At 44.0% G+C, this 23,594-nt stretch overlaps 1 protein-coding gene across 6 annotated transcripts in view; it reads right to left on the reverse strand.

Moving 5' to 3' along the window:
• Positions 1 to 23,594, reverse strand: part of ADD3 (adducin 3) — a 134,321-nt gene that overhangs the window by 24,155 nt on the left and 86,572 nt on the right. For 5 of the 6 annotated variants that reach the window (XM_064144422.1, XM_064144420.1, XM_064144424.1 and 2 more), the window contains exon 3: positions 11,344 to 11,567. In XM_064144422.1, coding sequence (XP_064000492.1) covers positions 11,344 to 11,538 — 195 coding nt within the window. In that variant the 5' untranslated portion in view covers positions 11,539 to 11,567. Of the gene's footprint in view, positions 1 to 11,343; positions 11,568 to 16,904; positions 17,006 to 23,594 lie in introns of those variants that run through there. The other variant, XM_064144423.1, reaches the window with a different exon arrangement.

Below are 23,594 nucleotides of genomic sequence, written 5' to 3' on the forward strand. Positions count from 1 at the left end.
AGTAGAGCTTTCATTCAGCTGGCAGCAGCCAGCCACCTAAGTGAGCCTGACCTCAGCAGGCGGCAGGCTGCAAACTTCTCTTCCACTACTACCAGCTGAGGTTGCTCTCCTCAAAACTGCAGAGACCTGAGCTACACTAAGTTACATTGGAAGGAAATGCTGTTTTGCACTTGTGCCATGAATCAAAGCAACCCCTGTATAGCCAAGCCTGTCAGCTGCTGACCTGACTGCTCTGACCTGGCAGTGCCCAGCTGCTTTGCTTTCATGTCACCCCCATTCTGAATGCCACTTCGCTACCTTGCACTGGAACCTGAATTTCTTCACAACTGACCAGTAAATATCTATAGAGCAGCTCTAATTGTTCCTAAAACTGTTCTAAAACCCCACTGTTCTGAAACTTTGTCCTTCTAAAAGTCCAGCTAGCATTTCCAGCCTAGCCTGCCTTGCATGCTACTGCAGCCTGCAGAACAGATGCAGCTCTTCTGGAGAAATTAACTACACAATTAGGTCTAGAACTTTCTAATATAATAAAATTACTTCTTCAGAAATAGTTGCAACCATCTTCCAAGTACACATTATAAAAATCAAGCAGTTTAGATGCAAAAAACAACCAACTAACCAACAAAAAACCCCAAAGCTTTCAATGTAGACCTGCAATGGCTCTCTGAAAGTCAGGAGTGAAGTTACAAGCCTCAGTTCTGATTCATTTGCTTCCATTTTATGTCGGGACTGCTCAAGTGTGAGCTGACAGGGTAGATTTGGGCTTTTTAAAAGCCAAAGCAACATTTGCACATACTAGTTGACAACTGGTATTTTTTAGTAGACAATAAGCAGTAAAACTAGAATAATCAACTTGCTGGAATAGTCCATTTGACATATATACATACATATAGCACAGAATGATAATGGCGCTGGAAAATTTTAAGTGCTAAATCTCTTCATCTTGGTAGACAGGTATGGTGCTAGAAAATTTTAAGTGCTAATCTCCTCATCTTGGTGGACAGCTCTCTGAGGATGTTAAGAAGTAGGCAGGCTCCTAAGTATTTTGACTATCTTTTTTGCATTGCTTGTTGATCATTGATTTCTCCATGGAGTCACTATTCACTCAAAAGGAGTAGAAATAAAATAGTAAAGTTTTCCCCACCCTTGTAAATGGGGAAAATGATGTTCCACAGGTCATCTACAGGTCATCTAGTTGACTGGATAGGGCTGGGTGCTAGGTTGGACTGGATGATCTTGGAGGTCTCTTCCAACCTGGCTGATTCTATGATACAAATACTGCACACCACTGCAAACCTTTAGGAGGAGAAAGCATGTGCTCTCATTACAGTCCAAACAGCTCGATAGGTCAGTCTACAGGAAAGTAGTTAGAACAAGTATGTCAGGTCCCTCTCTTTCATAACAGCACTGCTGCCAGTCTCAGAGCTGCAGAACACCGCTGCAAGCACCTTCACCCATTTCCACATTTGCCCAGTTTTGATCAGTCTATATATATTTTAATCCTTTTTTCCCCCTCCCCATTTGTGAGGGGTCTAATTCAACTCATTTTACACAGAGATGTGCCCACAGGGAGTTTCTAAACCAGATTAGCAGCACTGAAGAAAAAGGTTCAACACTTAACTGGTATTTTGGTTCTTGGGAGAGAAGAGACGTTAACTGCGCTGTACTCCTGCGGGGAGGAAGACCTTCAGCGAGGCAGCAGATACAGCTTCCTAGCAGGCTGCTTCGAGACTAGGGTTTAGATACAAACAACTGGTGCCCTAAGTGGAAAAGGGTGGAGCTGGCCACAAAAAAACCGCCAGTGAGTTAAGGCTGGCGGGGAAAAGATAAGAGGCACAAAAAGCGTTTGTTAACACCACGAAGAAATGGGGGAGGGAGGGGGAAGCTTCTGTGTTAAGACTGAAACGACCTAGGTCAGTCACAAAGATGGGGAATTAGGTAAAGTTGTAATCATCTTTTCACTTGCAGTGAGGCGTGTGGGTATCTGGGGTGGATTCAGTGGCCTGAGTGACAGTAAGCTGGTGTCACACAGGGAACTAGGTCTGCACCGGTTTTTCCAGCTCCTCTAACCTCTACACACCAGCCTTCCTCCGAGAGCTGAAGCAGTGTCTTCACTTCTGCAATAAGCAGCCCAGAGATAACCTAAGATTAAAGCAAAACCTGCAGCACTGAGCTCCTTTGTTCAGTGTCCATCTTCAGCACACCCAGATCCCAAAGTCCCAGCAGTTCCCACACTCACACAGTTGCTGCTGTGAATTGAGGGTCTGGGTTCCTGTCCTGTGCTTTCACAGAATCACAGAACCTTAGAGGTTGGAAGGGATCTCCAGAGATCACTCGAGTCCAAACCCCCCTTGCCAAGGCAGGATCCCCTAGAGTAGTCCACACAGGAATGCATCCAGGTGGGCTTTGAAAATCTCCAGAGAAGGAGACTCCCTGGGCAGCCTCTTCCAGTGCTCTGTCACCCTCGCTGTAAAGAAATTTCTTATGTTGAGGTGAAACTTGCTCTGTTGCAGTTTGTAGCCATTACTCCTTGACTTACTGCTGCTACTAAAAAGAGATTGGTCCCATCCACTTGACACCCACCCCTCAGGTATTTGTACACATGGGTAAGATCTCCTCTCAGTCTTCTCCAGACTAAACCGCCCCAAGTTTCTCAGCCTCTCTTAGTAGGGGAGATGCTCAAGTCCCACAGTCATCCTCATGGCTCTGTAGGAAAGCAATGTTAAGCAGCTTCCTAGATGACACAACTTCCAGAATTCAGAACACTAGAAGAAATCAGACTTCATTTTCAGGCCTCTTACACATTTCTGAGCATAATCGTTTTTTCTCAGCAAGAGCAGGAACCGGGAGAGTAGGAACACACATGGTGGCAGAGCACCAGGACAGATGATGGGCAGAGGTCTTGCAGGATGCTCCGGATGCTCATGCTCCTGCAGCCAGGAGGGAGGTTATCAGTTACAACTTCCCAGGACTTTCCAGGAAAAGGATTTAAAATTAATACAGCTAACTAGGTCCTTTTAATTGTTATTTATTTCTTGTACTGCAGTGGGAACCCCTTCTGTTCTCACCTGGACAGTCTGATGCCTTTACTGGACACAATCTACAAGATTAGTGAATTGAAAGAAAAATCACCTTTATCTCCTCATCACTTACCTATGGAATCAATTCAGATCAGGATGTTACTTGCAATTAATAACTTAGGACATATATAGGAGCACAGGAAATCTGTCAGGCAATAGAGGATGGATCTGATTGTTCAATGATTTGAATAATCTAAAGAATATGGTACCAAAAGTACAGGTAGGACCTGCAGACACCTCCCTGAAATGACAAAAACTCAAACCCAAGCAGTTAACAACCATCAGGATGATTAGAAATATGGATGGGATCAGGGCATGGGCAGAAGGATTTGAAATTTTTTGGCATTTATAACTAATGAAACCACAGTCCAAAGTAAATGGAAAGTAACAATAGGGAAATAAATGAGGAATGAAAAGTAACTTGAGAAAAGGAAGCCAGAAAAAACCTCACAGTTGCACTTGTGGTGCAGGGGACAGGTATGAACTGACCAAGCACTATCACAGATATAGAAACGGAAGTTAGACAATAGAATTTCTTGGTTTCTCATAGAGACCCTGTGGATAGTCTTGATTTAAACTCAGCAGAATCTCTCTCTCACTTAAAATGTTGAGCTTGCCCAGCTCCCAAGCCAACCCTGAACTCAATGGGGACCTCAGAGGGACACTCTGTGTCATGTCTTAAAGAACATGCCAAGATGAGCTCACCTCTCCTGGTGAACAAAATGCTGCACAGATTGTATGACAAGAGCATGTGATTAAATAAGCTACTGTGATGAGAGGAGAGCCATAACTCCCCAGCAGGATGTCAGGAAGATGAAAGACCAAAGAGCAAGAGGAGAATTGCAATGTGAGAGGCCTGCCCAGATAGGAGGTTGCAAGGGGATGGATGAGGTTGTGAGACCTTCCTGGTCAAAGGGTGATGCTCCAAGGACATGAAAGGGTTTTGAACTTATGGTGAAAGAATTGGAAGCTGCATCATGTGAGGAAATGAAAGGACAATGATATTGTAAGAAAATAAACTGTCCCAAGAAGGAGTGGCTCTGTGAAAACACTGCATGTTCACTCAATACAAAATAAAGTAAGCTAGAGAAGTGCAAAAGCTAAGGGGAAAAAATAAATCAAACCATCCTTCATCTCTGTCCTGGTGGTTTGAAAATAACATAGGCAGAAAAATTCCAGTATAGGTGGCTTTGCTTGGTTTTGGGGGAAAAAATCTTGCCTGCATGCTAAGGCAGACCTCTGAATCTCTTCATGTTTTGGGGCAAGACTAGCTGACGTGAGAGGCAGGGGTGTGTATGCATGTACAAGGCAGGAAGGAAAAGCAGCACAAGAAAGAAGTTTTTAGGCTCAGCATAAAAAAACCCTCTCTGATTTTGCAATCAGCACAGCTAGACCTAAAGCAGCACCCTCTTGCCATGGCAGTACTGAGCCGGAATTGCCCCAAACACTCAGCAAAGCCAGGGCAAATCCCACCAAATTCCTCAGCTTAAAACCAAAACAGTTCCAAACAACTGTTTTCCAGATTCAAAATTAGCAAGGGTACATTTGGTGAGTCTTGACAAGCCACAGAAAACTCTCAGGAGCAAATTCAGAACATAAACTGGGCACTCACATTCCAACGGTGGGCTGTTTCTATGATTAAATATCCCAGCTCCTCACTTTATATACTAATTTGGCCACTCCAACATTTCCTTACCTCAGTAAAAATAACTGAGTTACCTCACATAACAGTGTATCTTCTGTATAAGATTGTATCCTCCCATTTCCACTCTGACCTGTATTTTTAATTCAAACACAGTGATGAAAAGTGGAAGGTGCTCCTCCATGCAGAATAAGCAGTGATCCTAGTTTCCTTTCAGGTTACACACAGAGTCCTGTTAGCTAAAGGCTGCAGCTAGCTTGCCTGCTGGTTAGATAATTATTTCCCATGGTCTTACTTCACTGGAAGCATAGACCCACAGAACCATAGAATCAACCAGGTTGGAAGAGACCTCCAAGATCATCCAGTCCAACCTATAATCCAGCCCTGTCCACAGGTATTGTGAGGAGCTACAGGTAAGCTGGCACCCAGCTTTTTTTGGAGCATCCAGTTATTTTTTGTGCTGCCCCAACAGCTGCTCCAGCACCCTCTACTCCAGACTGGCTCCTGGGCAAGTGTTCTCTCCCCCCAGGGATAAAGAAAGGAGAAGAAGATCCCTGAGAACTCAGAAGTTCTCTACTGTTTGGGTTTTGGTGTTTCAGCACCTTCTACTCCAGACTGGCTCCTGGGCAAGTGTTCTCTCCCCCAGGGATAAAGAAAGGAGAAGAAGACCCCTGAGAACTCAGAAGTTCTCCACTGTTTGGGTTTTTTTTTTTTTTTTTTTTTTTTTTTTTTTTTTTTTTTTTTTCATGGGATGTACAGAGAAAGAAAATGGTCAGGACTGATCTCAAATTGCAGGTACTTGGCACCAATTGGAAGAAAGGGAAGGTCTTCCTCGCAATGAGAGGACAAACAGTGCTTTTGCTTTCCTCACCAAACAGCAGAGTGGCTGCTGGGGAGGGCAGAGCTACACCTCAGCCACGAGGTCTCACCCACCCCCACATCTTCTTTAGGCCTGAGTGCTCCTGAGGAGTCACAGGCAGTGGGAGTGGGCAGAAGATGTCTGGGCAAGAGGCAGCCATGACTCCAGGCTGAGTGGCACCCTCTGTCAGGAAACCACCCAGGAGAACAGGCTGTGTGAAGAAGTTCTCATCTTGCTACGTTTCTCCCTCCTGCACTGTTTGGGAGGGGACTTGTCTCTCCTCCCCTTCAGCCCCAGCATTTTTGCCTTTTTCCCTTCTCTTGCTCTGTCTTTCCAGCACTGCTGTGTCAGCAGCTGCCTTGTCATTTCCCTCTGCTCTTCCTTTAAGCGGAGAGCCCTCGCTTGCTGCAGAAGGAAACGGGCTGAGATTAGCCTGGGTCCTCTTGCATGCAGCACCTGCTGCAAAGCAGTGTGGCACTGATGCCTGCCCACAGAAACACACAACACCTTCCCTTGCTGCTCCACAACAGCTCTGAGGAGTTTCTCCCTTCTGTATGTTCATCCAGCTCCTGGATGCTGAACTGACTCTTCAGTCTTCACACACCATAACTGCACAACCATTGCTTTCTGAAAGTGTTTTTTGAAGCTTCTGGTTGCCATGGTGAGGGTACCAGAGAAGTGCAAGGAGAAAATGAAAGCCAGAAAGACTTGTAGACCATAACTGGTTTAGATGATACAGTGAATAAACATCTAATCTTCAAAAGAGGTAGTGATGCTGTGTAACAAGCAATGTATGATTGTTTATCATGTAAGAAGGAAAAAAACCCTACTTTTTAATTTCAGACTTAAGCTGGAAAATCTAAGAGGACCTGATAAACCCATCTTGGCAAATTTTGGGTATATTACAGGTCAAGTAATCGGGAGTTCACTGCACAAATGCAGCAATGACACAATGTCTGAACTGTCTCAACTTGCAGGCATTTCTGAAATAATCTTTGATAGCTTTATCTTAAAGATTGTCCAGCAGGACCTCTGGATGCTATCAGGCTGCTCAGAGCCAGCAGATCTTCCTTTCTCTCTGGCCTGGATCAGGAACAGTGTGGCCAGCAGGACAAGGGAGGTTATTCTTCCCCTGTACTCAACACTGGTCAGGCCACACCTTGAGTACTGTGTCCAGTTCTGGGCCCCTCAATTCAAGAGAGATGTTGAGGTGCTGGAACGTGTCCAGAGAAGGGCACCAAAGCTGGTGAGGGGCCTGGTACACAAATCCTATGAGGAGAGGTTGAGGGAGCTGGGGGTGTTTAGCCTGGAGAAGAGGAGGCTCAGGGGGGGACCTCACTGCTGTCTACAAATACCTGAAGGGAGGTTGTAGCCAGGTGGGGGTTGGTCTCTTCTCCCAGACAACCAGCAACAGAACAATGGGACACAGTCTCAAGTTGTGCCAGGGGAAGTACAGGCTGGATGTTAGGGGAAAGTTCTTGCCAGAGAGTGATTTCCCATTGGAATGGGCTGCCCAGGGAGGTGGTGGAGTCACCGTCCCTGGAGGTGTTCAAGGAAAGACTGGATGAGGCACTTAGTGCCATGGTCTAGTTGACTGGATAGGGCTGGGGGATAAGTTGGTCTGGGTGATCTTGGAGGTCTCTTCCAACCTCGTTGATTCTATGATTCTCCACCTTTCTAACAGGCAGAGAACAAGGCACATGCAGATCCTATCAGATTCTTCAAGCCATCTGATGCTCACAGGTTACATTCAGTATTAAGAAAACAAGTCCAAGAATTCACTGATAATGACAGGATATTCTTCATGGGCAGTGGTCATAAACCTCCTATGATTTGCTTAAGACTTATTATGAACAGACTTTAAGACATTAGCTAACATCAGAGGTAATGGGAACAGCTTCCCAGTGGCTTTTAAATTATTTAGTTTAGGACAGGGAAATTGCATATCAGAGGGCAGTAGCCAGACTGCACATCAATATGTGCATCAAACAGCACATCAGAGAGATGCAGCAGTTTGATGTCTGAAGATGTCTGGCCAGGGCTGTGGCCTCTACAATAAAATACATGCAAAATAGACTGTGGTTGCTGAGATATATTTTCTTATTTATTTTCTTGCTAAAGGATTTAGATTTTCCTACTTGAAAGAAAAAGGTAGCGTAATAAAACAGATTAAATCAGTATCTAAGCTTCCTAGTGTCTGACAGTGATTAACCCTTCAGTTTTACACCATAATCCTCTGCTGAAAGGAAGAGCACATTCAAACAAGCTCACCTCAAGTCCATGCATGCTTGTGTATTTTTAAGAAAGGTATTATCCTCACTATATATGCTCCATACTTAGTAATACCTGCCAGAAGAGGAAGATTGCTCTGATCTGCATGTAGGCATCTAAGATTGGTTGAAGATCTACCAGTGAGCAAGCTCTTCAAAATGTGTGATAACCTCTCTTCCTCTTCTTCCAAACACCTTCAAACTATTTCCTCCTTGCTGACTGGAATAAACTAAAGAACCCACAACTCTCTAGGTCAGTTTCTCCTGCAGTGTGATTCTGCATCTATAGAACAAAAACATTATGTGCAGCACTCCTTAGCTCAACCCTGACGCTCAACCCTGACTGGCAAGAGGAATAACACTTTCTAGCCCTTTTGTGACAAATTTTAACTCCAGGAGGAAACAAGGTAATAATTTCCAGTCCTATGAACGCTATGGTGCATTGCTGCTGGAACTTGGAAGAAACAATGCAGTTTCTATCCCCAAATCAGTTATGAAAGGCTGTGGATGTTGTTTACCTGGACTTCAGCACAGCCTTTGATGCTCTTTCCCACAGCATCCTCCTGGAAAAACTGTCTGTTCGTGGCTTGGCTGGGTGGATGCTTTGCTGGGTAGAAAAACCTGGCTGGATGGCCCAGCCAAAAGGGTGGTGGCGAACAGAGTTAAATCCTGTTGGCAGCTGGTCACAAGTGGTGTTCTTCAGGGCTCAGTTTTGGGGCCAGTTCTCTTTGATATCTATCAATGATCTCAATGATGGGGTTGAGAACACTCTCAGTAAATTTGCAGATGACACTAAGCTGGGAGGGAGTGCTGATCAGCTCAAAGGTAGGAAGGCTCTACAAAGGGATCTGAACAGGCCAGACTGATGGGCTGAAGTCAGCTGTATGAGGTTTAACAGGCCAAGCACCAGGTCCTGCACGTCAGTCACAACAGCCCTAGCCAATGCTACAGGCCTGAGGCAGACAGGCTGGAAAGCTGCCCAGCAGATAAAGACCTGGAGGTGTTGATCAACAGTGAGCTGAACTGATGCCAGCAGCATGCTCAGGTGGCCAAGAAGGCCAACAGCATCCTGAGCTGTATCAGGAATAGTGTGGGCAGCAGTAAGGAAGTGATAATGCCCCTGTACTCAGCACTGGTGAGGCCATGCTTTGAATAATATGTTCAGTTTTGGGCCACTCACTACAAGTAGAACACTGGAATCATGGAGCAGGTCCATATGAGGGCAATGAAGCTGCTGGAGGGTCTAGAGAACAAGTCTTATGAGGAGCTGAGAGAACTGGGGTTGTTTAGCTCAGAGAAAAGGAGGGTGAGGGGAGACTTTACTTCTCTCTACAGCTACCTGAAAGGAGGTTGTAGTGAGTTGGGTGCTGATCTTTTCTCCCTAGTAACAAGTTGTGAGAGTAAACAGCTCAAGCAGCCCAGCTGAGGTTTAGATTGGATATGAGAAGAACCTTTTTCACTGAAATGATTATCAAACACTGGAACAGGCTCCACAGGGAGGTGGGTGAATCATCATCCCTAGAAATGTTTAAAATATATATAGATGTAGTGCTAAGGGATGTGGTAATAAGATTAAATGGTCCTCAAGGTCTTTTCCAACTGAAAGGATTCAATGAGATTTGCTTGAGACACTCAGCCAGAAATAGTGTATTAAAAATGCTTTGCTTTTCTCAGATGAGAAATCACAACAGGGTTCACTAAGTTCTCTACATGAAGAAGAGCATCAAGAGATACTTGAGCTGAACTGGTAGCTCAGGCATCTCTTTGTGCCTGATTGCACACTGAGCTCCCAGGTTCCCCTTTCTCCCTGGCAGACACCAAAAGCCAAGCAGGCAGCAGGCTCCTGGCCTATTTGGACATCTATTCTCTTACACAACAAAAGCTTGCAATTTATTGGCAGCTCCAAACAGTCACTTTCCAAAAAAGTGCTGTGCTCAGCTTCTTCTGTGGCAGGACACTAACAGCATTTGTCCTCCAAATGTCTGTTAAAACAGTTAGCTAAACAAAGAGGTTACCCATCCTCAACCCCCTCTCTAAAACCTGCATGCTGACACTACATCTATCAGAAAAACAACCACAGAGGCTGCAGCAAAGGGACACTTATCACATTTGCATATCACTTGGCAAAAGGTCCCCCAAACTGCTAAGGAAATAGTTACGCTTGTTAGATTCAACACTGCAACTGAAAGGACAAAAAAATAACACCAAAATCCAACCCCAACACACACAGAAACCCAAACAAGATCTGTGTAACTTATTTTTATCTGCTAAGATAAAGATCTAGTCTTTGCTGTGAGCCCTGGCTACTCATAAAGTGAATATTCTAACAGGAAGCAGCAGGCTGAGATCAACACTTTACAATCAAGCGCTTGACATAAAATTGTCATTATTAAAGCATTATGCAGTACCTCCTCAGAGTATTTTCTCTATAAAAGGGCTTGGCTGCAAAGCCAAGCTTGCACAGATTGACTTGAAAATAATAAATTCCTTAGTCAACAGGTTCACATTATACTCGGAGCAGCACACCGATCCAAGAGGCACTCCAGGACAACACTTTAGCAAACAATCCTGTTATTCATGGCCTACGATAATAGGGTGATCACTAACAGCTGTTTGCAATCTCATTACATGGGGAAAGGCTTCAAAACAATTGCAGAAGAAGCACCCCAAATTACAGAGGAACTGAAGAGGGAAGTATCTGCAAAGCTGCTTAACCCCTTCCCAGTCCCCTTGTCCTCATTACTCATACAGCAGCCCAGCACACCCAAAAGGCTCATCCTCATAGGCCTCTCTGTGACTTCAAAATACACATGACAATAGTTTCCAATGTATTCCTCAGGTTAAACCCAAAGAACACATCTATTAAAACAGAAAATAAAACTAATAGAAGCATTTACATACATTTAGAAATTCTATATGGTGCCTATGCAAGTACTAAACTTACACAACCAGTAGCTGAGTGCTAATATGGTCAGTAATAATATGCTAATAAGCTAATATGGTATGATCACCCCCAGGACATGAAAAGAACACAGTCTAGTTTCTAAACAAACTCAATCCAATTAAAAATGTTATTTAAAGCATTCCTGATGCAAATGACAGGTTAATATTCAAACCCAGAAAGCAGCACATCACGTAATGCCCTCATTTGCTCCTATTTGACCAGCGACTCCCTCACTCTCTTCCCTGCCCCTGAGTTTTAATGAAGTACCCTGCAGCCAGCCAGATCTTTTTGTAATACTGCAGTGAAGCATAAAAAGAGGAGAAAGAAAAAAAAACCAAAAACTCAAACCAAAACCCCAACATCTAAAAGGCTGCTCGCTCACAGACAAAAAACTATGCAAACAAAATGATGGACAATTCGTTTAATGGCTCTCCTCAGAAGATGGTCCAGAGTTATTCTAGCTAGCTGTGGCACAGATCTCCTCCAAGTATCAAAAAGTTAATCAGGAATCTCAGAAAACAACATTCTTTTGTTCTCATCCCACTCACAGGGCTCTGCAGTATCTGAGTGACTCTCTTCCTCTGCTCCATCATGTTGAAGTCCTGTCTCAGGTCAGGAGACATGTTCCTCTCCCGAATATACTCCGGGTCGTTCTCGTTGATGCGATCAAAGTACCGCTCCTTGTGAGGCATTGTGGCTGAGGGGGGAGTAGTGATCACCACCTGGCTGGCATCAGTACTCATGCTTCAACGCTGCAGGTGGCAGGCTTCCCCTGAAACACATTCAAAAAGAGGGAAGGATGACTAACCACTTAAAGGAGGGCATTCAGTGGAACTTTCAAATCTGGACACAAAGCTCTTTTTCATCTCTGGAGGACAGCATCTGAAATGAAAGCTAAAGGAAAAAATAGAGGAAGAGTTTAAAAATCATTCAGGAGTTCTGTCAGAGTAGTCAGCTCTATTCAAGTCAAATAAAACCCCAACATCAGACAAGTAAAAATGATGACATTAACTGACCATGATGTATTTTACAACAAACCTTCCACATTGCACTCATCACCCTCCCCAACACCAGTTTTCATTTAGCTTTTCTTCCAGGCATGTTCAATCAAACACACCCAGAAGACAGGGCCTCTGTTTAACATCCACTCAAAGCTCATCTCCCAGTTGGAATGAAGACATTCCTCAATTACAGCGTTTTCCAGCTGTAATAATCCCAGCTCAAAGGCGAGGCACCAGGCCACTCAGGGACAGCCAGGGCACCTCCACAGGCACTGGCTGATGCTTGGCACTTTCAAAGGACGTTCAGAGACACCAAGGGAACTGCAGAAAAGGTTCCATGCTGGGTTGCACAGGATTGAAGCTGCATTCATGGCAAACATCTGAGTTTTAGCTTTCTCATCTTGTGTGCAATTGTATGCAAAGATTCCCACTGAAGCTCATTACTTTAGGAAAACTGCATTTAAAAAAATATTCCAAAATAGCTTGCATGTCTTGGTAGAAAGCTATGCTTAAAACCTCATTAAAGAAACCTGATAAGCATTTGTAAACACAAACAGAGCTGGATCAAAAACAAAAAGGCAGACACCTGAATTTTCATACAGAGCACAGAAGCACAGTCAGGAGCACCATTCCTCAAACGAGTACTGAAGAGGGATGTTTTCTCAGGTTTGAGGAAGGCAGAGAAGCAAGATGTGTAGGAAGAGATAGTGTATTATGAAAATGCATCTCTAGCATGCAAATATCCACTTTCAGTAACACATTTAATACAGACATTTGCATGAAAATGCATTTTGTATGTAAATAATTCACATCTTCAGAGGGGAAAAAAAAGCAGCCAAACATGAAGGAATGAGAGTTGTGGGGCAGTATTCAACAGCGTGGCTTGACATTATGGTACCAGTTGTTTAAAGTGTCCCAGCCCTCTGGCACAGTTCACCTATCCTTTGTTTGGGTCATTGTAGCTACTGTTTGGGCTATTCTGTGAACAGCTAACTGATGTGGTGCATCTGAACTCCACCAGTTACAGCCTCAGATGAAACTTTGGAAACATTCTCCAGATCAAGCATTTGAGAAGACTCATGTCAAAACCACCTTCAGCAAGCCAAGCTCTCCTGCCTGTGACAAGTCTTTTGGTCCTTGGGCCACACCCTTTGCTGCACAGCCACTCACTGAGCCAGGCTGGCAGAAGGATGCAAAACTGTTTTCAGCCAGTTTCCCACACTGATGCCCAAACGGCTTTGCTGGCACTCTGCAAGACACAGCACATGGATGAAATCCTGCCCACTGCAGCTCTGCTACTGAATATGAAACCCCAGACAGAAAACATGTCAGACACCTGGAAAAGCATCAGCAGATAAGGTACAAGAAAACCCTATCAATGTCTTCCCCACATATTATGGCTTATGATAAAAACTGTGATTGACATAGAATCATAGAATCAACCAGGTTGGAAGAGACCTCCAAGATCATCCAGTCCAACCTAGCACCCAGCCCTAACCAATCAACTAGACCATGGCACTAAGTGCCTCATCCAGTCTTTTCTTGAGGACCCCCAGGGACGGTGCCTCCACCACCTCCCTGGGCAGCCCATTCCAATGGGAAATCACTCTCTCTGTGAAGAGCTTCTTCCTAACATCCAGCCTATACCTACCCTGGCACAACTTGAGACTGTGTCCCCTTGTTCTATTGCTGGTTGCCTGGGAGAAGAGGCCACCCCCCACCTGGCTACAATGCCCCTTCAGGTAGTTGTAGACAGTAATAAGATCACCCCTGAGCCTCCTCTTCTCCAGGCTAAACAACCCCAGCTCCCTCAACCTCTCCTCATAGGATTTGTGCTCCAGGCCCCTCACCAGCTTTGTTGCCCTTCTCTGGACATGTTCCAGCACCTCAACATCTCTCTTGAACTGAGGGGCCCAGAACTGGACACAGTACTCAAGGTGTGGCCTGACCAGTGCTGAGTACAGGGGAAGAATAACCTCCCTTGTCCTACTGGCCACACTGTTCCAACTAACGCTCTTCTAAAACCCAACCACTACAGGTTGCAATTGACTTTGTTTCTTTGTGCCTTTATTTTTTTGGAGGGAGAAAAATCTGGGGTGCACCAGTATCTGTTCATGCTGGCTAAACATTCTGGGGTAATTTGCATCCTCCATGACCACTAATGGCTTTGAGACAGAGGCTGTGGAATCCTAGTGGTGAGCTGTGCAGTTTCTGCTCAGGTGCAGCATGAGTTCATTCAGCATTCGCTGCCTGCCCACCAGGAAACCTGCTGTGTGCGATTAACTTTGGGGTGCTGGGAAGATGACAAGAAACTTGCCTCAAGGGAGTGAGATCTTAGAAAAACTTTAGCAAAAGTATAAAAGGATCTTAAGTCTTTATAAAAGAATGAACTATTGTCTTTTCCAGCTGGGAACACTGAAGAATAATAATAAACTTCTTTGGACAGGGTATGGGGATATCACAGATTTGTTTGGGTTGGAAGGGACTTCTAAAGGTTGCCTTGTCCAACTCCTCTGGAGTAAGCAGGGATGTCTTCAACTAGATCAGGTTGCTCAGAGCCCCATCCAACCTGACCTTGAATGTTTCCAGGGCTAAGGCCTGTAACACCTGTCTGAGCAACCTGTTCCAGTGTTTCACTACCATCATTGTAAAATTGTTTTCCTTATATCTGATGTAAATCAACCCTCTTTTAGTTTAAAGCCATCACTCCTATGATCACAGCTCAGCTTCCCTCTGTTCGAGTTAGAAGAGGTACCCTTATAAACATAACCAGGCATTATGTCTCCCCTCCCATCTCCACACACAACACCCCTCAATTCTCCCCTGTCACCCCTGCCCTCCCGCCCCCCCAAATTTGTCAGGGTTTAAGCAGGAGGGAAAAAAAAAAAGCAAACACAAAAAAAAAAAAATCATAAGAAGTCTCAAGTCCATGAGCTCACTCTCTAAATGCCACAAGGTATGAAGAGCTGGAGATGGATTTCTTTCTCAGTCTGCTCTGCTCTCCATGTATATCAGGGTAAGTGCCTCCTGCTCAGACAGCAGACACCTCCCAGCACCTGCTAGGAAGTGAAAGCAGTCTACAGCTGCAGATGGCAAGAACTCTGCTTGAGCCAGTGACTAGCCGTGATTCTTGCTCTCCTTACTTCTTCCCAGGAACTGCCTTAGCCAACTGCTTTTCCCAAACTGCTCCTGAATCCTGCTAACCCTGAGTGGTAAACTTGCTTAACTGTTGATCCACTTGGTTGGCTGGACCAACCACATGCATGTCTGAACTTCAAAATCTTTTGTTGTTATTATTATAGGTTTACAGAACATGATTAGTTCAAGCCTGTTACTTTACAATTCACCCTTACAGTGACTGCAAAGCCCACTCCTCTCTAAAAAGACACAAAGGTGGCTGGCAATACCTAAAACCCACAGAAGAGATTTTTCTATTTGCTTTGGATTTCATTTTTCCTTCCTTCTTTGCAGGCTGGTTTCTTACCTCTAGCCATCCAGATTACAACATTGAAGCCACTGTACTACAAAACCCTCTCCATCACTTCACATAATATGGGTATTGGGTCCAGTTGTTCTGATGAGGTCTGATTCAATGCCTGCTCTATTGGGCCAGGCAGACTCTCATAGAACCCTTACTGCTTGGCTGGAAAATTGTCAGCAAATTAGCCATTTTTTAATTATTTATTTGCATCTTAGGTTCATTTTCATGACTACTTTTCCAAAGAGAGCACTTGTTAAAAATGGACTCACCTTTTTGGGACCTAAAAGTCTGCACCTCCTTCTGAGCACAGGGCTAGCAACAACATATAAGTAAGCATTTACAGAAAATCCAGATCTCACAATCTATGAATTGTGATTGATGATTCTTTTTCCTTCTTTTTTTAAATTATTTTTTTGAGATTCTTTTACCTAGAAGAAGAATCAGCTTTGCTGCAAGTCTACTTTTGGTTTCTACCTCTTCAATTGATGTTAATGACTTACAGAAAGTGAGCTACCACCTTCCTAGGCTGCTAGTCAATGTTTCTTATGCATGCTATAGTGCCTAAGTGGTTCCAGAACTGAGGTACAGGTGGAAATGAGAGACTGTGCACCCCTCTAGCAGCAAGACAGTATATCCAGACTGGTCAGAAAGGACAAACATGCACAGAGAAATCAAACTTAAACTAGGACCTGATTTCGTCCTGGTGAAAGCCAACACACCTGCTTTGCTAAGACAGACGTTTGCCCTACCATGCATTTGCTCTCAGGCCAAAAAGATATTTGAAGTACACAGAAGAGTAGTTTTTCCCAGCTATGCTTCAACTACTCCAACTAGGGGGCAAAAGAAACTTAAGAAGCATAAGCCAGCTTGTGAAAGTTTTTGTTATACAAAATCTCCACCTGCTGAAAATAATTTTAGGGCCCTGTGAGACAAAGAGGCTCCAAACTCTTGCTACAGGGTAACTTGTTAATTTAACCTCTGCTTGCCCCTGTCTAGTTATGCCCTCCTGGTTCACAACCAGATGAATACTGATAGTCCTGAGAAAGAAAACAGGTCACGTCCTGTCATGCTTTGATGTCTTCTACAGCTCATTGGTTTGGCCTCCATATTCTGTTCTGCATTTCATATCAATAACCAGGCTACAGAGAGAAAGCAGAACAGTTCACCCACCTCTGTCAGGGAGCTGTGCATCTCTCTACTTAAAAGTTTTATTGAACGAAATCTCCCAGCATATTCTAGGAACTTGGAACTGTTGATTTTAATCTGCAACATTAAGTCCCAAGTATCCCCATCTGATACTTCATAAAGTCTATGTAACCTGCTGTGCTGCTTTTGTTGGAATAACTGTTTGCAATGCCAAATTACAAAGGCAGCTCAAAAATAATAATGAGGTCAGAAAGAGTACTGAAGAAAAAAAAATTAAAAAGGCAAGAGACCAAATGCAAGGAAAACAAACAAACAAAACCTATCTTGCCAAAGAATATCCCAGAAAGCACTAATATGAAAGATACAATCACACCAAAATGCACAGAATACAGTTAGAGATAAATATGACCATAAGAGAACAACAAAGAAACAGAGAAGGCATCACACTGTTAGATCACCTAGCAACCAATCATTAACCTACCTTTTATGCTGATTTTCTATGGCTGGTTTCAGACATCTCCATTTTCTCTGTGCAGTACAATCCATCTGTTTGAGTGTTCCCAGCACTGCAAACCAGCAGTGTGCACACTACATCATTAACCAGATTTCAGGTTTGAGCACTTGAGGCAGACTATACTGCATCTGAGCAGTGGGTTGTTTTTTTTTTTGAGGAGCAGGTTGTGTTATTCTGTTCTTGCCTGCTTATTTTTAAGGAACAGTCTGCTCTTTATTCCCCCCCTGCAGTATCCTGTCTGCCAGCAGACTTGTGGGAAGCAGACTGGGTGTCTCTTGATCTCAGTTCCAGCCTCCCTATGAAACAGGCAGGTTTCAGTCTGGATCAAAGCCTTGGCTTTAGCCAGCACTGTCAGCTACGTATGGAAGCTGGCACCAAAAAATGTGTTTAAAGATTATGAAAGAATGGTTAAGAGGGCCACAAAAATATGTAAGAGAATACAGACTGAGACAGGGTGACCATTGGTATCTTCTGGCATTAGAAAGCCAGCTCTTCATTGCCCCTCCTATAAATGTTAACAATGTCATATAATTGAGTAGAGTAATTCCATCTGCAAAAAAATATTTGGATGAATACCTCAAAATTGTTGTTTTTCTAATTCTCCTGTGGTCAGGACATCAAACACCATAACTCTCTGAAAACATATTGAAAGCTTTGGGGTTTTTTTCTTCTTTTTATTTAACATTTAATGGGTTTGGGTGTCATGTATCAGTCTCACTCACCGGTAAGATGAGTAAGATGTACGTTCAGATGTGAGCACTTCCTAAATGCAGTCTGTGGAAGTGAAAATAATTCTGCCACGCTACATCAGTAGCTTCTGTTCACCTTCACATTAACTGCTTTTACTAATATACAGTGATTCTGTACACTAGCACTCAAGCCAAACTGTTAAACTGTGTTCTTAAATTGACAAGGCAGTATATGCACTGCAGTAGTCACACCTCCCAACCTTTGCAGCTCTTCAATCTTTCTCCCTGTAATCAATGCTTCAGATTCATAACACCAGATGTTTGTAAGGTCAGATGGTGGAATGGGTAGGAAAAACTACTCTTTGGTTAAGTTTAAGGGTTTGTTTGGTGTTGTTTTATTGTTGTTGTCTTGTTTTGGGGTTTGTTTTTAACTGTGGATTTTTTTAAATGGGATTATTTCCAGCTGGATCAGTTCTCCCAGCCAGTTAACTACATATCTACATAAATATCTGTGCTGAAACAAAGACAGCGGCAATACAAAGGTGTCTAACACCACTTCTTCCAGTAGCAATGCAGCCCCAAACAATTAGTCACATTGCAGCTCAAACTGGTTACAAATCAAATATTCTAATCCAGTGCTGGGTATTTAAATTAAGTCCTTCTGCTTTTAAACAGAGCAAGCTAATAAAATAATCATCATCTCCTCTCAGACACCACATTAAAGAGACTGTGGCAGCAGTGAAATAAGAACTTGACTGTATTTGAGACTCGTTTCTGTGTCAAATGCAAAGCACTAATTTTTTTCCCTGATTATATGGTGCAGTGTTAAAGTCAACATAGATACTAAAGATACACAACTCACATTTTACTCAGCATAAACTGGAACTGAGCCAGCTTCTCTTTACCATCAAAACCTAGTATAAGTTAGTGGGTTGTTGACAGTCAGCATACAAGGGCTATGCCTTTACCCGAAGATGCAACATTTCCTCTGCTAAGGATGGCTCCTCAAAATGTAGCCAGCCTGTAGCAGGTGCAATATGCACCTCCACATTTGCAGGCCAGCCTGCCAACGTTTTGCAGCACATGCAGTGGAGGGAAAAAAAATCCCAAGACTGGGATGATGAGCTGATGTAGCCAATATGCTCTACCACATGGCCATAGATGCTATTTACATGTGTTAAGTCTCATGAAAGAACTCGTATACTTTAACCCTGTAAGCCCAAACTACTTTAAATGTGCACTCTCTGGTATTTCTTTACTGCTGGATGACAGTTTTAATGATGAGAGAATCCCTGGTGAAAGTTACCCAGTACATTCTTAAACAACTGTTCAAGTTCAGACCTAAGGTCCATCTTGGCCAATATTAAACCTTCTGTGCTGAGGAATGGCTGTATGCAACAGAGCTGTTTCCATTACAGTACTGCATGATGCCTGAGCAGTCAGCAAAGCTTCCTTGCTTTACTCCTCAACATGCTTTTGTGTTCTTACTAACAAATTTTTATGGTTGTGCAGAGTCAGAGCATGTTAATATAACGCTGTTCACAGGACAGCAGGATGCTAGGGATTGGAAAGGACCTCCAGAGATCATCAAGTTCAATCCCCCTGCCAGAGCAGGACCACAGAATCTAGTGCAGGTCACACAGGAACATATGCAGATGGGTCTTGAATGTCTCCCGAGAAAGAGACTCCATAACCTCTCAGGGAAGCCTGTTCCACTGTTCTGTGACCATTACAGTAAAGAATCATAGAATCAACGAGGTTGAAAGAGACCTCCAAGATCATCCAGTCCAACCTAGCACCCAGCCGTAGCCAGTCAACTAGACCATGGCACTAAGTGCCTCATCCAGGCTTTTCTTGAACACCTCCAGGGACGGTGACTCCACCACCTCCCTGGGCAGCCCATTCCAATGCCAATCACTCTCTCTGGCAAGAACTTCCTCCTAACATCCAGCCTATACTTCCCCTGGCACAACTTGAGACTGTGTCCCCTTGTTCTGTTGCTGGTTGTCTGGGAGAAGAGACCAACCCCCACCTGGCTACAATGTCCCTTCAGGTAGTTGTAGACAGCAATGAGGTCACCCCTGAGCCTCCTCTTCTCTAGGCTAAACCAGCCCAGCTCCCTCAGCCTCTCCTCATAGGGTTTGTGTTCCAGGCCTTTCACCAGCCTTGCTGCCCTTCTCTGGACACATTCCAGCACCTCAACATCTCTCTTGAATTGAGGGGCCCAGAACTGGACATAGTACTCAAGGTGTGGTCTGACCAGTGCTGAGTACAGGGGAAGAATAACCTGCCTTGTCCTGCTGGCCACACTGTTCCTGATGCAGGCCAGGATGCCATTGGCTCTCTTGGCCACCTGGGCACACTGCTGGCTCATCTTCAGCCTACTATGTCCTGTATTTATACTGATACTGTGCTGAGTTAGGATCAACAAGGGATACAAGTAAACCACACTTACAAAGCAAAAAAATCAGATTCCCAAGGAACTCCTTAAAAGGTCAAGGAACTCTAGCCTCAAATGCATATTTTAGTTTTATTATGAAAACCAGAAATTAAAACATGAGATAAATATCAGTGTTCAATTGGAGTAACTGCATTTTACTTGCAGCTTTAAGAATTCTAATGAAACAAATGCTGCAGCACCAAAATTGCTTTAACTTCTGATTTTCACATTCATACTCAGGTTCATTCTACAAAGGGGACAGAGAAGATTGCAAGTGAGAAGAAAAAAAAAAAATGAGTACTTTGAATTTATCCAGTTTGAGATATTTGAGCCCCTGGCAATAAAAAAAATATATCACAGAATCACAGAATGTCAGGGGCTGGAAGAGACCTCGAAAGATCATCCAGTCCAATGCCTCTGCAGAGCAGGATCACCTATACCAGATCACACAGGAACGCATCCAGGTGAGTTTTGAATATCTCCAGAGAGGGAGACTCCACAACCTCCCTGGGCAGCCTGTTCCAGTGTTCTGGCACCCTTACAGGGAAAAAAAAAATCCTCCTCATGTTTATATGGAACTTCCTGTGCCTCAGCTTCCACCCACTGCCCCTTGTCCTGTTATTGGGCATCACCCAGCAGAGCCTGGCTCCATCCTTCTGGCCCTCACCCTTTATACATTTATAAATCAGGTCGTATTTCACCAAATATTGCAACTTTAGGACAATAAAAAGCTTTCTTTAAAAAAAATAGCTAGCTCTGCTTATCTATGTAATCACTTGTGGGTAAGTTACCTAAAAATATTTCACAAGTCAGTAGGCAACAGCAAGCCAAATTAAAAGATTATGTTCTGTTAGCACTGATCCACGTTAAGCTGCGAAAGTAGGCAAAGGCATAACCCCCACACACAGACCAGCAACGGCTGAAAAATCTCCCTAAATCCTTTGAAAAAGATGAAACCTAGCTTCCTCTATAATATAAACTAATAATTTATCTGTGCAAGCACCCCATCCTCCCTCCCCCCTCAACTGGAAAAGCTGATTGCAGTCAAAACCTTTTGTTTTCCAACATTTTCTCTCTCTGCCAATGTGAAGCTTCCAGCTTCCTCTGGTAACCTATTTCTTGTGCTGCCCTTGAACTGCACAGATGAAGAGGGAAACGATTTCACATGGAGTTATTAAGTACAAGACCCAAGTTCATTATGTAAGTAGTTTTTCACATGTCCCATTGATTGACACCAAGCTGGGAAGTGCCATATGGAGCCATGAGGGCTTTCTCAGAAACCTGCAAGAGCCGTCCTGGGTCACTGTTACAACACGTGACATTGAATAGCAGGGAAGACTCTTATCGATCCCAGGGCACATCAAAAGCCTTCTTGATTGATAGCAGTTTGATTATTCTGAGAAATGCCATGGCCAAAGCAGCTGTCTCCTGGGTTTGGCTGGAGGCTGAGAGGCTGTGCTGGTGGGCAACCCAAATGATCGACACGAGGCAACTGCTGGATTTCCCAAATGGTCACACGAACAACCAATCTCACACACGGCAGCACGCAGCCAAACCCTTTTATAGCCCAGACCCCTGGAGTTCCTTCTCTTCACAGCAAATCCTGACCTTTATCATCACCACTGGCTGAGTGTGGATCCCATTCAAGACACTCGCTGTGCATTGATCAGAGAGAAGCGCAGCTCAGCACCCGCCGCAACTCCTAAGTGAGGAATGGAAAATCCGGCCAGCAGCTAATCTCAGTGGTGACATTTGTAACTGGAGACCTCAAGAGAAGATGAAATTGTGCCAGGTCTTCGATCATAAAGTCGCCAGGACAAATTGTATCTTTATTTATATTGCTCACCACACCCTGCACAATTCCCCCTGGTTCATCTTGGGATCTCTGAATCACTCTACTATAAGCTAAAAGTAAAGAGCAATAGCACAAATCCCATTAACACACCAATACCAGTTTGACCACATCAAAATTAATTGGCAAGGTTCTCCAGAAAAGGAATTTTGGCACTTTAGAGACTTGTACATGCATTCTCACATCTAACAGGGAATATCAGCAGTTTAAAAAAGAGAGATGTTGAGGTGCTGGAACGCATCCAGAGAAGGGCGACAGAGCTGGTGAGGGGCCTGGAACACAAACCCTATGAGGAGAGACTGAGGGAGCTGGGGTTGTTTAGCCTAGAGAAGAGGAGGCTCAGGGAGGACCTCATTGCTGTCTCAAAGTACCTGAAGGGACATTGTAGCCAGGTGGGGGTTGGTCTCTTCTCCCAGACAACCAGCAACAGAACAAGGGGACACAGTCTCAAGTTGTGCCAGGGGAAGTACAGGCTGGATGTTAGGAGGAAGCTCTTCACAGAGAGAGTGATTGGCATTGAAATGGGCTGCCCAGGGAGGTGGTGGAGGCACCGTCCCTGGAGGTGTTCAAGAAAAGCCTGGATGAGGCACTTAGTGCCATGGTCTAGTTGATTGGATAGGGCTGGGGGATAGGTTGGACTGGATGATCTTGGAGGTCTCTTCCAACCTGGTCACTTCTATGGTAGAACACAGCTTGTATCAGCCATGGGAAGGCATAAGGGACAAAAACCTGTAAATCATAGAATCATAGAATCAACCAGGTTGTAAGAGACCAATCACCATTCCCAACTCATGCTGATGGTGTCTTTTCTCATCTCACTTAGTCTCCAAAGGATCTTGTTTTTTTCTCCCTTACTGGACATTTTTCCTTCTCTTTGGTCCATTTGCAAACACAAATGTCACATTAAAAAAATAAATGAATGTGCAAAATGTGGTTGAGGTTGTGGTCACACGCCTAATAATTACAAACCAACAATCTTCAGAGGACTTAAGATAAGCACACCTTACTCTAGAGCTTTTCATCTTTTCCTGGCTGGAAATTCTGCCCTTCCTCAATCACATGCTTCAGCTCCCCACCTCTGAAAATGCCATTCTCTAGCTGTGCCCGCACACCTCTCCATGAAGCTAGGCTCTAAACTGGATATACAAAGAGAACAGAGTTAAAAATAATTTGGGCTAGAAGGACAGCATAGGGCAGAGAAGGGTCACATGGATGCTCAAGGAGCAGCCAGGTTCTCCTTCTTGAACGTTTTAAAGGCAGCTACATATTTGTTGAGTTCAAAGCATGTTGCTTGGATTAACCTTCCCAGGGAAATCTCTAGGATTTATGGTGGTGCAGCAACACTTTCTGTGCTTACCCACGTTGCCATATTGTCTTCAGCTGGCTTCCAAATAACTAAAACCCCCAAAAAAGTTCCAAACAAGTGAGTAGAAATGGTTTAATTAGCAGTAAAGTTTAATCTACATAAATAAGTGCTTTAATCTCAATTCACTTGACTTGCATTTGACCTGCTTCTTGTCTCTGTTCACCTTTTGTTCATGGTATTGGAACAGCAAACTGAATTTAGAGAGCTGAAGGTCTTCTACATCTTCAGGACTGGGAAAATTACTCCACTTAATTTCAAGCAAGCCATTTCAAAGTTTGCTACAGCACTGAATAGAGAAGCAGATGCACCC

Source organism: Pogoniulus pusillus, chromosome 6, assembly GCF_015220805.1.
Source record: "Pogoniulus pusillus isolate bPogPus1 chromosome 6, bPogPus1.pri, whole genome shotgun sequence".
NCBI lineage: Eukaryota > Metazoa > Chordata > Aves > Piciformes > Lybiidae > Pogoniulus > Pogoniulus pusillus.